Below are 15,711 nucleotides of genomic sequence, written 5' to 3'. Positions count from 1 at the left end.
TATGGCCTACTTATTATTGTATGTTGATGACATTATATTGACAGCTTCATCTGATGATCTCCGTCGATCTATAATGGATCAACTAGGTGCTGAGTTTGCAATGAAGGATCTGGGCTTCTTGAATTATTTTCTAGGCATTCGTGTAACTAAACACAAAGGCGGATTGTTTCTATCACAGCGCAAATATGCTAAGGAAATAATTGAACGTGCTGGTATGGATTCGTGTAAGCCGAGTTCGACTCCAGTAGACACTAAGTCGAAGGTGAGTGCTACAATGGGGGGTGAATATGCGGATCCTACAAAGTATTGCCGTCTTGCTGGTGCCCTGCAATATCTCACCTTTACTAGACCGGATATCTCGTATGCAGTTCAACAAATTTGCCTACACATGCATAACCCAAGAGACGTACATATGCGTGCTCTCAAACGTATCATACGGTATATTCAAGGTACTCTCCATCTTGGCTTACACCTTTATCCTTCCTCAATTGCAAAAATTGTCTCTTATACTGACGCGGATTGGTGAGGGTGTCCTGATACGAGACGATCCACATCGGGATACTGTGTTTATTTGGGTGATAATCTGATCTCGTGGTCGTCCAAACGTCAACCTACCTTATCTCGATCCAGTGCCGAGGCCAAGTACAGAGGGGTGGCAAATGCTGTTTCAGAGTCTTGTTGGATTCGGAATCTGCTCCTTGAACTACATTGTCCCGTTCAAAAAGCTACTATGGTGTATTGCGACAATATAAGTGCCATTTATCTTTCCGGGAATCCCGTTCAACACCAGCGCACAAAACACATTGAAATGGATATTCACTTTGTCAGAGAAAAAGTTGCACGCGGAGAAGTACGAGTTCGACATGTGCCTTCGCGTTATCAGATTGCAGATATTTTCACTAAAGGGTTGCCCCTTATTCTATTTGCGGACTTCAGGAACAGTCTCAATGTTCGTGATCCTCCCGTTTCGACTGCGGGAGTGTGATAGACTATGAAATATTTGTAAATATCTTGTATTAGCTAAATATAGCATGAGCTACCTAAATTATAGCCCTACCATTTATAGCCTAGATTATAGCCTAAATTAATGTAGATTATTGTTTGTATAAATATGGTATATGATACAATAAGAAAGGAGGGGAATTATATTCTTACAATTTTGATTAAAATAGAGAATTCTCGTGTAAGAGAATGTTGAAGAATTTCAATTTTAGAATTGGAATTATGTTGGTATAATTTATTTAATTCTAAAAAAAATAGATGGATATCCAAAGTTTTTAAAAGTAAAATGAAAATAACGAATTTTTTTATGTTTTCGATTTTTTTTATTTGTTCATATTGTGTTTACTCTTAGACAAAATGCATATTTAATACTTTATACATATTCTAAATATTCAAAAAAAGTTGAAACACTTAAATAAAAAAATAGAGTCTCGAAGAGTTAAAGGATGAAGATAAATAAGAATTATCATAAATAAATTCCAAATAGAATCAGATTCCCTTTGGTATATATTTCTTGATTTCCTAATAATATAAGAATTTATAGGTATAGGACTTTCTGACCCCTCTAAGTAAGTAATTGATGGATACAAGGTACAAAGTTCATAATACATAACTTTTTTTAGTTCATTCTATCGATTCTTAGCTCATCCAAAATAAAACTTTTTCAAATCTCAATGAATTCATGACTTGTCTTTTATTTTTTAATCTATCCATATTCCATATATAGAATACCTGCGGGACATCAGTTACTCTATTTAAACTAAAGCAGAACATATATAATATAAAAAGTCTTTATGTCGTAGAAGTGAAAATAAGTTCCTTACCATTCAATAAGCATCTTGTATTTCATAAAAATTGGGGACAATATAATGCTTACGTAGGGGCCATCCTATCCAACTTTCAGGCATTAAAATACGTTTCAAGCGTGGATGATTATCATAGGAGAATCCCAACATATCATAAGATTCCCGTTCTTGAAAATCCGTGCTTTTCCAAACCTAGAAAACGGACGAAATTCTAGGATTCCTCCTTGAAGCAAATACTTTTATGCATACTTCTTCTGGTTGATCCACACCGTATTCTTTTCTCGTAAGATGATACACACTAGCTAACAGCCTGCCTGGTGCTACATCATAAGCACATTGAGAACGTAAATAATTGTAACGATATACATATAAAATAACAGCAATGGAATGTCAATCTTCGGGCTTTATTTGTAAAGTCTTTATTCCTTGGTAATCGAAGCCCAAAGATCTATGAACTAGCCCGTGTTTGACTAGCCAAGCAGACAAACGACCCTGCATCTTGTTTATATCTCCTTCCTTTTTTGTATAAATATTTTACATTGACTTTAAAAATACGATGAGATTTATCAAAATTGACTTGCTACTTACAATTCCAAAAACAAAAAAAAAGAATCCTGTTTAATTCACTAATTCATGGGAAGATGATGAGCTTTTGTACTTGAAAAATGTTTCATGAGGAATCTCAAAAGTAGATCGAATTTTATATTTATAAAGCAATTCTTGATCATAATTTCCGGTATGAATGCTACACTCAACACGAAACTTGTGATTGATAGTAAAACATCGATTCTTCTGTTGAGACTATTAACTTAAAGCACAACACAAGCACAAATCTAAAATGCCGATCGATTAATAATTTTGTTTTAGTTAAAAATAAAATCAAATATCAGCAATTTGCTCATATTTTGAGACTCAGCCTAAGTGTTTGACTTAGCTTGGGCCCAATTACACATTTTGTGCGATTTACTCATTAATTTTTTATTTTTAATCAAAATATGATTAGTTTTTGTTTTTTTTATTTAACATTAAATACTTATATTAATAATATTTTTAGGTACAATGAGATCATGTTATTAATTGTATGTGTTGAGAGAATTTATGTTAGAGATGCGTTGAATAGATATAGATTAAGGGCAAAAACGTTGAAAGAGGTGTGACTACGCAATGAATAAGGTCGCGAAATAGTATTGTCCAAATAAAAAGATGTTTAAATGGGCTTGGTGGAGTTCTCGATCCCTATTAATAAAGTAATTAAGTTGTACTGCATTATTAAAAAAGATAACTGATCATAACAAATTGCGACCAAATGGCGACGAACTCAGTGACCTACCAAAAGTCCTCGCTATTAGTTGGAAACCGAAAAATATTTCAATAGTCAAAGAGTCGAATTTCATGTTGAGTTTCTATTTTCTTTTGTTGTTAACTCATGATGATCTATCGTAAAACATTATCACCAACATCCATATGGAAAGAGTGTAATACATATATTAAAAAAACAGCTAGTCTCTTGAGAGACTGTCTTTTTGATATATATATCTCAAACTCAACTCATTAAAGATTAATACCTATTTATCGTATTCTTTATGTCTATTTATATTATCCTTAATGCTTACTTACCGTATCTTTAATGCCTACTTTCAATATCTTAAATGTCTAATTACATCATTCATAATGCCTACTTAAAATATTTTTTAAAAAATACAATGAGTCGGCCCAATTAAAAATGGTCCCGTCTCTCACAAAAATTTGTGAAAAAAAATTCAAAACTACATGGAATTGATTTCTAAAATAATCGTGAGTTAAGGAGTTAGACTGGGAAGAGATGAAATGGAGACCTTAATAGAAAATTTTTTCATTTTACCTTTATTTTTTAACGACGAATAAATATTGTAGCTAAAATTATCAATGAAAAACGTGACATCTTGGTTCTTTGTTAAATTACAATGAATATTTTTAGCTACCCTTGAAATAACGACGATTAAAATATCGTCCTATGTTATCGCCGTTGAATATATCGACGAAATAGCAACAACAATAAAAATGTCTGTCACTATTTCATCGGATTTTTATAGTGATGTATGCTAAAAGGGATAAATACTCTGTTAAAGCTCTTCAAAAATCTCATCATATTAAATGTGAATTTTTTTTTTATTTCGAACCTTGTAGATTTTTTAGTTGTATATTGTATTTATCCGACTCTTTTAAATTTTGATTTTCTGATTTGCTCTTGGGCCCCAATTATGGTAAATATGACATTATATGTGTATGTAAATCCCAAACCCTAGAAGCTGATCTGATCAATTTTAATACATGAAAATGGTCAGGCCCGGGCCAACTTATGATGGGTTGGAAAAGGAAACAATTTCGTCAATTACGGAGCATCAACATGAAGCTTTATTATCATCAATAGATGTTTCCCGTGTGTTTGGAGATTTCTTTTTGCTAAATCATTTCTTTTTAGTATTAATGATAACTTTTACTCTATTAACTTTTCTGTCTCTCTTAATGAACACTTTATACTTTTTAGATAAAAATAAATGAAAAGAAAAATTGTATTGAAAAATAAAACAAAAAACAAGTAGACGATAAAAAAATTGTACAAAATCAATAAGTCAAACTAAATGAAAATTAAGGCTATTTGAGAGTGGCAAAAAAAATATTAGCTAACAAAAAAGTTAGATTCGGGAATATCACTTGATTTTTATTGAGTCGAGGGACTCAACCGCGCTCTCCTTTATGAGTTTGAGTTATCGCCTTTTTTCCCTCCCCAAATCCTAATCATAGTTTTCTATGGGTGGGATATATTAGGTATGATGATAAAGATGATAAAAGGTTAGATTCAAATAAAATAAAATTTAATTTAGAGTGTGATTGAAGGTCACGAGTTTGAGTTATTCAAGCGTTGTTTTATAGAAATTTATGATAAAATTTGCATATATTACATCTTGGTGCTGTGGCATTGAGACTTTTTTCCTAAAAACTTTTTTGCAAGAACGCTTTGTACACCTTATCAGAAGTCTTCAATTCTAAATGAACACAATAATTTCCCAAGTTTAATTTAGAGATGCGCTTCATACATAGATTAAATAATTCATCTGATACATATTATGAAAATATAGACTCTTTATTTAAGATCGTCTAAAAAAACGATATCTCAAGTTGGTCTTTGATGTTTGCTTTGAACTTTGAAGCTAGCCCGTAGAATTACAGTGATACAAAACTCGTTGAGTCCAATAATCATTTCATTGCTGGGCCAAAGGCCAACTGTACGATAAACTTTTTATCAAAACTATTAAGAATTTTTGAAATTCTTAAGTGAAAAAAAAAAATTAATTAAATAAACTAACTTTCAAACAATTTCCAAAAGTAAGCGTTCGTACCCCAAAGCTGTGCTTTGGAGCTGTTCGCAGTTAGTAACTGCGAACAGCATATAAGACAAACTAGCTGTTCGCAGTTACTAACTGCGAACAGCTATTTTGTCTTATATGCTGTTCGCTGTTACTAACTGCGAACAGACCTGATTTACAAAATCAGATCAGTTTCTGTTTTTCGCAAAATCCCAATTCAAAAACCCACTTCACTCGACATTTCCACCTTCTCCCTCTAAAACCATTGATTCATTCCATCAAATCGTGCAATCCTCTTTCAATTTGGCACTTCAAAATTAGTGTGGGATACTATAGCTTGCGCAAAGGTAAATTTTTTTGTGTTTTTTTGGTGTATATTTGGATTTTAGGGTTTTAATCAAATTTGTTTATTTATTCAAATGTAGGTTTGTAGTGGTTAAATCAAGACTAATCTTAATCATCCATAAGCATTGAAGGTAATTTCTAATTGTTTTTATAGCTTTATGTTGGATTTTGAAGTAATGTTGTTGTATTATTTAAATATTATTAGAAAATGTTGATGTTGATGTTGGTATTAGAAATGTTATTTGTGAACTTATGAATTGATTTATTATTTGGATTATGTGTATTATATATGTATGAACTTGGCTACATTATGGATTTGAATAATTTGTAGACCAAAAAAGATTATAATCATTTCGCGTCACTATAGTATGTTGGGGGAAGACGTAAGTTGTTTGCTTGCAATTCGAACATGGATTTGAACATTACTAGTCAAAGTTATGCAAGTACATACGAACATTACTTCATGCCCATGATCGATAAGAGGTCATACGAACATAATAGTAATATTAACTAAAACTAACTCGAACACAGGAGTACAGGAGATGGATCCAGCAGCTCCAGGACCCGTAGACCCTAGTGTGTTAACCATGCAGCATGAGCACAGCCCTGCACAGGAGTACTCCTCTTTGGGATGCCCAGGTTAGTTTACGATAGTTATGATTTACATTTTACTATTGCGTACATACAAGTAACTTATTTATATTTCAATATTCTTAGGTGTCTGATGCGAAAACGCTGGGCACCAGGCATCCAGATTCTGTTCCATGGGTGATCGATGATAGGATCATCCCATACTTAGAGCTAACGAGGTTATACGACTTTCACCTCGTAGCATACGGCAGAGTTGACCGTGCCATTTTCACGGCACTGGTCGAGAGATGGCGTCAGGAGACGCATACATTTCATCTCCCTCTAGGTGAGGCTACCTCCCATACGCACATGGCATGCTCTCCTTCTTATGACTACCATTTGGAGGAGATGGATCATTCATATCCCGTTGACGCTGCAGGGACCTCACAGGCTGGGCCATCACAGCCATCACAGTACCAGTCCCCTCCACTGTCAGAGCGTCACGCGAACGACTCTTTCTATCGTAGGAGGCGAAGGAGACCAACCCAGTTGGATAGGGTAGATGAGGGTTCATGAGCGTTAACGATTACCTTTTGTGTATTTGGATCGACTATGTACATATATATATATATATATTTTAATTGACTTGTATATTTCAAACATTTGTATATATTTTGTTGCATATATATTTAATTGACTTATGAATGATCGGAGTTTTGGCGATGAATCATGCCGCCTTAAAGATACATCGACTTGTAATTACCTATTTTAATGTCTCTAGTGCAATTACAATAACAAACAACTCAAAAATAAAGGAAAAAAAAATTTACTTAGCTGTTCGCAGTTAGTAACTGCGAACAGCATATAAGACAAATTAAAATAGCTGTTCGCAGTTAGTAACTGCGAACAGCTAGTTTGTCTTATATGCTGTTCGCAGTTACTAACTGCGAACAGCTTCAAAGCACAGCTTTGGGGTACGGACGCTTACTTTTGGAAATTGTTTGAAAGTTAGTTTATTTAATTATTTTTTTTTTCACTTAAGAATTTCAAAAATTCAACTATTAAATGGTGTGGCCCAAAGTTTAATAGGCTCATGAAACATTTTAGAAACTCCCACTAACCAAACAAAGCAACTAAACTGTTAAACTAATCTATTACAACTAAGTCTTGTACATTGTATGTGACCATCAGCATCATTATACGAGCTTATATAATTAGTTTATTTTTCTAATTGATAAGTTTAAAATTATACGTGATTATTTTAAGGTTATAAGTAAACACTTTAAAACTATTAAAAGTGATAATTTTAAGATAGTAAATATAAATTGGATCGGTTCAATAGAAATAGTATCACCGTAAGACAGTCTCATTTTAAAATTTGTGTACTTATTTAGACTGTGCATCAAATATGATAACAATATATTTTCAAAAACATTTGAATGCATGATAAGAATATATGGTCAAAAACATTTGAATGTATTACTAATGTGATTTTCAGAAAAAAAAAAGTGTTTCATATGTCAAAAAACCAACACAAAGAAAGCTTAATCTAATGGTCATAGTCATATAATATATTATATATGTTAGTATTAGAGGTGTTTAACGGGACGGATCGATCTAACGGGTCAAGGGTCGAGTTACATTTTAACGGGTCGGGTCATTAACGGGCCTTGGCGTAATGGGGTAGGGTCGGATAATTATAGAAATTAGTTGCAAAAAAATTACCACTTTTCCTTTATATATTTTTGTATGATATTATTATATACATAGTTGGGTCGACCCAACGGGCCATAAATTAGAAAAAACTATTAAATGAACTTTTTAAAACGGGTCAAAGTGGGTCAGGTTTAAACGGGCTTTAACCTCCGACCCATTTAAATTTGACATGACCCACCGCAACGGCCCAATACGATCCATTTAAATTTTGACTCGACCTGCCCCGCCGGTTGAACACCTCAAGTTAGCATAATTGGCTATCATGTTTATAAATTATAGTTCTGTCATAAATTTTACCACACCAAAGTTTTCACATATTACAAATTGATAGTAAATTTTTTGATACTTTACGCAATTGTATGTTGATCTTATTTTGAAAGGATGGACTAAAATCGAACCTATTTAGGATTATTTTTTCTCAAACTTTAGTGAAGTTAGTCATTGTTGACTTATGATTAATTTTGATGACAATAAATAAATGATGATTATTAAATTAATATTTGTGTTAAGATGTCCATGAACAAGTTATTGGTTATGAATATAAAAGTTTCCAAAAACATTAATAACTTGAAAAGTTATTTTAAAGCATACAACAAAATAAATAAACAGTTTATTTTTAAGAGATCGTACAGGAAAGATATCCGATCTGGAGAAGAATCGTTGATGAGACTACGTAAAGACTTGGTCAAGGAAGTTGTGATAATCTGTGATACCAGAAAAGTTGAAATTTGTTGAGGATGTTAAAGGGTAGACAGGAGGTCTACTGTTCCCGGCTAATAATTTGTTATTTTCTTGTTGATAAGTCAGTGACAATGCAATGTTCCTAAAAATCAAGTCTGAAAGCTTAAAGTCAAACTGAGAAATTCTGAAGAGAAGCTTCAGAGTCGAAGTCAATCATCAGAGACATGAAGATTCAAGTAGTACTAGGCTTCATGTAAGTATGATGAAACATAGAATATGTTAATATACGGGAAGAAACAAGAGTCTATTCTGGAACAAGTCAGTTTAGGAATTAGTCAGTTTAGGAACAAATAAATCACTGTCCCTAACAGAACGAGTATAAGTCAGTTTAGGAACACTCTAATGAATATATGGCTAATAGATCTGCGTAAAACACAATAAGGTATACAATGATAAAAATCAGTAATTTAATAATTTAATTATTATTAAAATGATTTTTTTTAAAATAAGAAGTTAAAAAGATAAAATTTGCTATAAATAGTCCACGTTTTATTAAGAGATTTTTTTTATTTGAAATAATCAATTCCTTTAGAAAAAACGTCCCTTAAAAAGTGGAGTGAAGATAGAAGATTTTTAGTCCATGTTTTGCTAAGAAGTTTTTGTTTGAAATAATCAACTCCTTTAGTAAAATAATTCCTTAAAAAGTGGAGTGAAAATAGGAGAGTTAAAGTGAAAATAATTATTAAAGTGGAGATATTTTTATTTTAGTTTGCTATTTTTTAGGAGAAAATATCTCATCTTTTTAATAGTTATTTTATCTAACTGTTTTATAAGAAAAAATATATCTTTTTAAATATGATTTTATTATATTTTTATGGAATTATTTGAAAAGAATTTATGTAAAACAAAATTATATTTTACAGTGAAAAGATTTCTTATAAAGCAAAATTATGTTTAACGTAAATTAAAATTGAAAAAGTAAAAGTCATAAACACCACCTTTAAATATAGGAAGATGGGTGTTAAGGGGAATACATTATATTTCCACTTTCCAAAATATAAATCATGAAAGTTATATAACTAATGAGAAGTAGTGGGAAGTTAACTGGTCGAAAATAACTTTTCTCATTCTTATATAATGACTTCCTTTAATGAATTAGAAAGTGAGTCTCCACAATTCCACCATGGGGTATTCACTCCTCAAGAGTGTTTACTTCATTAAAGAATGTGCTTTATAAGTATTGAATTTCACGTACAGTTTGAGTTTTATAATCTAAAGTTTCATTATAAGTAGAATTTTATACTCATCCAACGATGAGTTTGTACTTCGAGAGAGGTATAGAGAGTTTGAGAAAACTCTTGTAATTTAGAGAAGAGGGATTTGAGTGAATCCACACAAGAAAGCTGAGAACTTAGAGTTAAGTTCAAGATGTTTGTGTCTCGTGATAGCTTACTCGAAGCTGGAGACTGGGAACAAGGGGTTGTTCCCAGAGACATTAAGTTTGGAGAGGAACTTAATAGTAGGCCAGTGACTCGTGATAGCTTGAGTGAAGCTGAGAGAAAGTGAGCTTCGTGAGAAGCGAGAAAAAGAGAAAGAGAAAGAGAGTTGTTGGCCTACTTTTGTTTGTTTTATGTAATTGTAACGAATTGCCTAAAACATAATAGAGAATTTGAAATCCCGGGGGGTCGTGGTTTTTCCTTCTATTTAGACCTAGAAGGTTTCCACGTAAAATATAGTTTCTCCTTCATTTATGCTTTACAAGTTCAAGTCTTTAATTTTGCAAAAAATTTAAAAAACGCTATAACTAACTCATACAACAATTCAACCCCCTCTTATAGTATCCATCCATAAATAACAATCATCTTATACGAAGCATTTGAAAGGTTCATATAACAAGATGAGAAAAGATAAATATAAAAATTTAAGTTATTTGCTAGTTACTCAAATAAATAAAAAATTCACATATAATATACATTAAACTTTTTAGCTTATTATTCAACAACAATCATTCAATCATCTCAAATCTCATTATATCTCGACTTTACTTTACCTATATCATTGTGGGTCTATTATAAAGACTATGTCTTAAAAATGGTTGGTGGATTTAGGGAGCACTTTCTATAGCATAGTATAAGCTGGCCCGCCCTCCTTAATTTTTGCTTAGGTCTGGTATTATTATTATTATGAAAAATTATTAAAAACTGTCTTATTTATAGATATATATGTAAAAATTATCTTATGATAGTATATATTTCTCTACAAATAATTACCACTTAACAGAAAACGTTAATTAACTGTTAAGTTTGAGAGTTTGATCAATCTGAGAGGTTAAGTTGTCTATATGGTAGTATATCATTAGTCCTCGTATTTTTAAATAATTAAAAATTAAAAAACATAAATTAACAGAAAAAATAAAAGATACTTGATGTTATTTTTACTCATCATAATGATATTTATTCAAAAAACGGACGTTGCGATTATCCTTATGGGGTAACTCTTTCGAAACTCCGATCGGAACAAGCACTTATTTACGAAAAAGTTACCCCATAAGGATAATCGTGATGTCCGTTTTTTGAAAATATATCATTATGATGGGTAAAAATGGCGTTAAAAATCTTTTCTGATTACGTGTCGGAAACAGACGAATAAGTACTTGTTTTGACTGTTTTTTCAAAATGACGTCCGTTTTTTCAAAAATCATCGTTATGATGGGTAAAAATGATGTTAAGTATTTTTTTCGGTTTACGTGTCGGAAAATAGGTGAATAAGTACTTGTTTAGACCGGATTTTCGAAAGAGTTAATCTATTAGGGTAATCGCCACGTTCATTTTTTGAAAAAATATCGTTATGATGGGTAAAAATTACTTCAAATATCTTTTTATTTATTTTTGTTAATTTATGTGTTTTAATTTTTATTTATTTAAAAATACGAGGACCAATGGGATACTGCCACATAGACAACTTTTAACCTCTCAAATTGGTCAAACCTTTAAACTTAACGGTCAAGTCACGATTTTTGTTAAGTGGTAGTTATTTGCAAAGAAATATATTACATTAGGTAGTTTTTTGCAAAAAAAAAAAAATACATAAGGTAATTTTTTGCAAATAGACCTATAGAAAAGGTAGTTTCTTATAATTTTTCTTATTATTATTTTCAGCTTGTGTGGTATTATTATTATTATTATTTTCAACTCATTTTGTATGAGACCGTTTTATCACGACACAAGCCCATATATTAGCCTATTTCTTCAATTGATTACTTTAAGATCGTAAGTGATTGTTTTAAGGTTATAAGTAATCACATTAACAACTACAAAAAATGATTATTTTAAAATTATAAGTGATCACTTTAAAACAAAAAGTGCGTATTAGACCAGTTGAATAGTTGCAAATTGTAATTACTAGCCTTTCGGATTATGCACAGGTAAAACTCAGGTTTATGAATCTTGCAGGCAGAAAATAAAAAATGATTTAATCAATCAAGAGTCGACTGGCTGAGTTCAAATGATCAGAATATAACATTCTCACCTTTTTAATAGACCTACGTGTAAGAACTGAGGAATAAGGCAAATGTCTATCCCTTAATTCAGTCTTGAGAAATCATGAAAAAGTCTCCCTATATCCATTAAAGAAGCTAGCCATTGCTGGGTAGGCTTGGTATTAAGACGAGTAAACGCTCATTTTTGCATGGGTATTGAGTAGTTTTTTCTTATTTAAGAAAAAAAATTATCACAAGAAACAAATCACAATTATTAAATAATCTATTTTTTCTATTATATCCGATTGAGTGCAACTTAGGTCACAACTCAGCTTGATCTCTTCCTTCCAACATTGTGGACAGGACATCTTAATCTAATATGACAAATTAAGAACAGATCCATTCTATCCCTTAGTTGTTACTCCCTCCTTGTACGAAAATTAATAAAATAATAAAGTGAAATTTTTTATAAAAAAGTCGAAAACGGAAAGATACGTGAATTAGATGTTAAATATTTGAATAAGAAAAAAATAAAATAAATTTATTGAGACAGACTAAAAAGGAAATTTGGATATTGTTTAAGTAATAACAAATTCTAGGGCTTTAATCATCAACCAAAGCTTTTGGTTTAGTTGGTTCTTTGACATGGTATCAAAGCCAAGTGACAAGAGCTCACGAGTTTAAATCTCAACCACCTCTCATTTAAAGTGGAATATTAGCACCAAATATGAGAAGGGTCTGTATTATTGCATCCACAGTTCTAACCCAAAAGACTCTCGTGTGAGGGGACGTGTTAGAGTAATAACATATCTTAGGACCCAGCTATCAACTTAAGTTTTTTGTGAGTTTAGGAGAGTAACTTATAAAATCATTTTATCTCTTTTCAGGATATTATATTATTTATATCCAGAGAGTATTGAATATTGTTTTCTAAACCACCTATTAGGTAGGAAATAGACAAAGAAAGATGCTTAAATTTAGAGTACAAGCAAGGGTCGCTATCTATAATCTAGCTTGCTACTAACAGGTTACCTACATCCCATGGTTAAATATCAACTTGGGTTAATGGATGCTTGTATATTACAGAAGTAGCAAAGAAACCTTTAACTACAGATGTCCTCTAAATTTAACCCGATTAATCGAAATTGAGTATATATAATTTAATTTTACTTGAAAATAACTCATATCATATGCAAATATCAAATTAGAATGACAAAATAATTATGTAAGCACAAGTTTCTATATTAACTTGGTTTGAATTATCATACTCAAAATCTGCTGACCATTCACATATAAATAGTATGGTACTTTAAACATCAACTAGGGTTATTAATATATGCTACAAAACACAAGTAGCAAAAAAGTAAAAAAAACATTTAAAGTAGAGATATTTAGATTGGTTCCGATTAATCATAATTATCGAGTATATCTTGACTCAATTCAAAGATAATCCACATATATTTAATTCAAATCTGATTGACAAATTCACTCCGCTTGAATTACTTTACTCGAAACTCGCTCAAACATTTCCGAACCCTAATTTTATACGGCTGGCATTACTTTCATAACTGTGTAATGAAAGATGAACAGGCAGGTTTAAGTTATAGCAGAGGCATGTGCAGGTATCAAACATGCATGTGTCCAGCCCTTCATATCATGTGGTTGTTTTGCTACATTTGCATATTGGATTTTGTCCTCTATTTTCATAACAAACTAGATAGGTAGTTATGGGATGTGCTACCATGAAGCATTGGAACTTTTTCATTGTGTTATGTAAATATACTCTCTGTTTATCTCAATTAGCACTATTTGTTTTTACATGAAAGAAAGTTTAAGAAAAAAAAAAATTTGCCCATTGCATTAAAAAAAAGTAAGTTTATAGTCAAAAGTGTAAAATTAATAAGACTGACTAACATAAAAATCGATGCTAAATTAATTGTAATTTATAACATATATTATTATGTATTGTTTTAATTGTTACTCTTGCTAAATAAGTAGTACTTAACAATATGATTAATATGAAATATTTTAGTGTCAACGAATCATTGGAATCAAATTTAAGTTGAATTGTTCTGAATCTATTTAAATTTATGGGTTGAAAAATCAAATCATATCGAATCATTTCTATTTAAAAAGTATTATTTTCGTGATACTAAATAAACAATGTGAAGATTCAACACTACTTAAAAGGTTTATTATTGTTGTTATTATTCAAGGAAAGAGTAGAGAACTCCTACAATGAAAGATGAGAAGAGGAAACTTGCTCAGTAAGTAATGAGAGTTTCCATAAGTATTAAGCTAACTCAAAATACCCAAATATATTATTTTTATGTTATTAATTAACCATTTAGAAATGAACAATGTGAAAATTAAGACATATTAATGGGGAGTATTTTCTATCTCGGTAATTTTGAGCAATAATACAAATTCTGTATTTATTTTAGTGTACTCGTATGAGTCGTATACTAGGGTATATTGGTATTAATGTTGGTCAAACACAAATTGATGGTCAACTTTTATTTATAGAATATCAAAAACATAAAAATAGAAATCCTTTTGTTTTTCTAAAGAAGTTCTCATAAGAAATGTTCATAAAAATTAAGAAAAATAGAATTCTTTAGATAGTGAATATATTATTTTATTACATAATAAATTTAATAGAAGAAATAGACATAAAAAAAAGAATTATAAGAAAGTTAGTGAAAAAAAATATAAGAATCACAACTAATAATTTTTTTTCAAAGATTTAGTCGAAAATATATGAAGATTATAAAGACATAAATTGTTATTAAAGTTAATAGAAAATATGTGAGACCAAAAATATTATTAAAATATTAAATAAAAATAAATAATACTTCATATTTATTCAAAATTTGTACTATAAATAAAAACACAAAATAGAAAATAAAAACTTCATAAAATTTGTTGGCATATCAAAAATAGAAATGGTTTTAGTATAAAATAATTCAAGTGATAACTCCATTAGACCTACTCTGCAGAAACATTTGCTTGCCAGCTTGCTTCACTGTACAAGAGATCTCGAATAAACTTTGCAATAATACAAATGCGCGTGGCATTCAAACACTCTTTGTCCAACGGTTGATGATCTTAACGTAAGAAACGTTGAATAGTCCAACTATTATAATTTATGTGCCCAAAAATTAAATTTTTGATACTAGATCTTGTTTAAACAAATACTTTATTTGGTTTTGAATAGTTGCTACACTTTTTTTTTTCACGTTATTCGATATACGATTTTAATTTTTAATATGTTTAATTTCATATGATACTCCATCTGTTTCTTTTTGTTCTTTACTTTTTGTACAGTTTTTAATGTAAATTTTAAACCTCAATATTTCTAAATACATATAATAAAAAATTATAAAAAATACATAATAAAAAAGTATACATTAAGGCGAATCTAACGAGATATCACATAGATATATTTTATCTTTTAAATATATGTCAAAAATATTAATAAATTTCTCTCTCTCCTTATAACGGAATATCCCAAATAGGAAGAACAATAGAGAAGGGAGGGAGTAATAAATTCTAAAAAGTTAATATTATTAAAAATTATGCATTAAGACGAATAAAAAAAAATCTCACTTGAATATGTTTTACATTATACATAGAGAAATGTATACCCTATAAGATCAATTGATGAACTGTAATTGCTACAGGAACGGTAGTAACTATTAAAATCCAATGGAAGCATATCCGTATTCTGTATATCTGGTTTATTTTAATTGACCCGGATTGTAAT

The 15,711-nt window shown here is 30.5% G+C and overlaps 1 protein-coding gene across 1 annotated transcript; it reads right to left on the bottom strand.

The window, feature by feature from the left end:
• Positions 1-1,829: 1,829 nt before the first annotated feature.
• On the bottom strand, positions 1,830-3,202 carry LOC130811141 (NAD(P)H-quinone oxidoreductase subunit J, chloroplastic-like). Its single transcript, XM_057677325.1, has 3 exons — positions 3,139-3,202; positions 2,058-2,128; positions 1,830-2,000 (listed from the first exon to the last, which is right to left on the bottom strand). Exons 1-3 carry the CDS (start codon positions 3,200-3,202, stop codon positions 1,830-1,832), a joined length of 306 nt encoding a protein of 101 aa, XP_057533308.1.
• Positions 3,203-15,711: the final 12,509 nt, after the last annotated feature.

The sequence above is a fragment of the Amaranthus tricolor genome, chromosome 1 (genome assembly GCF_026212465.1).
Source record: "Amaranthus tricolor cultivar Red isolate AtriRed21 chromosome 1, ASM2621246v1, whole genome shotgun sequence".
Taxonomy (NCBI): Eukaryota; Viridiplantae; Streptophyta; class Magnoliopsida; order Caryophyllales; family Amaranthaceae; genus Amaranthus; species Amaranthus tricolor.
The sequence above is the reverse complement of the archived record's forward strand: the minus strand, read 5'-3'. Positions and strand labels throughout refer to the sequence as shown.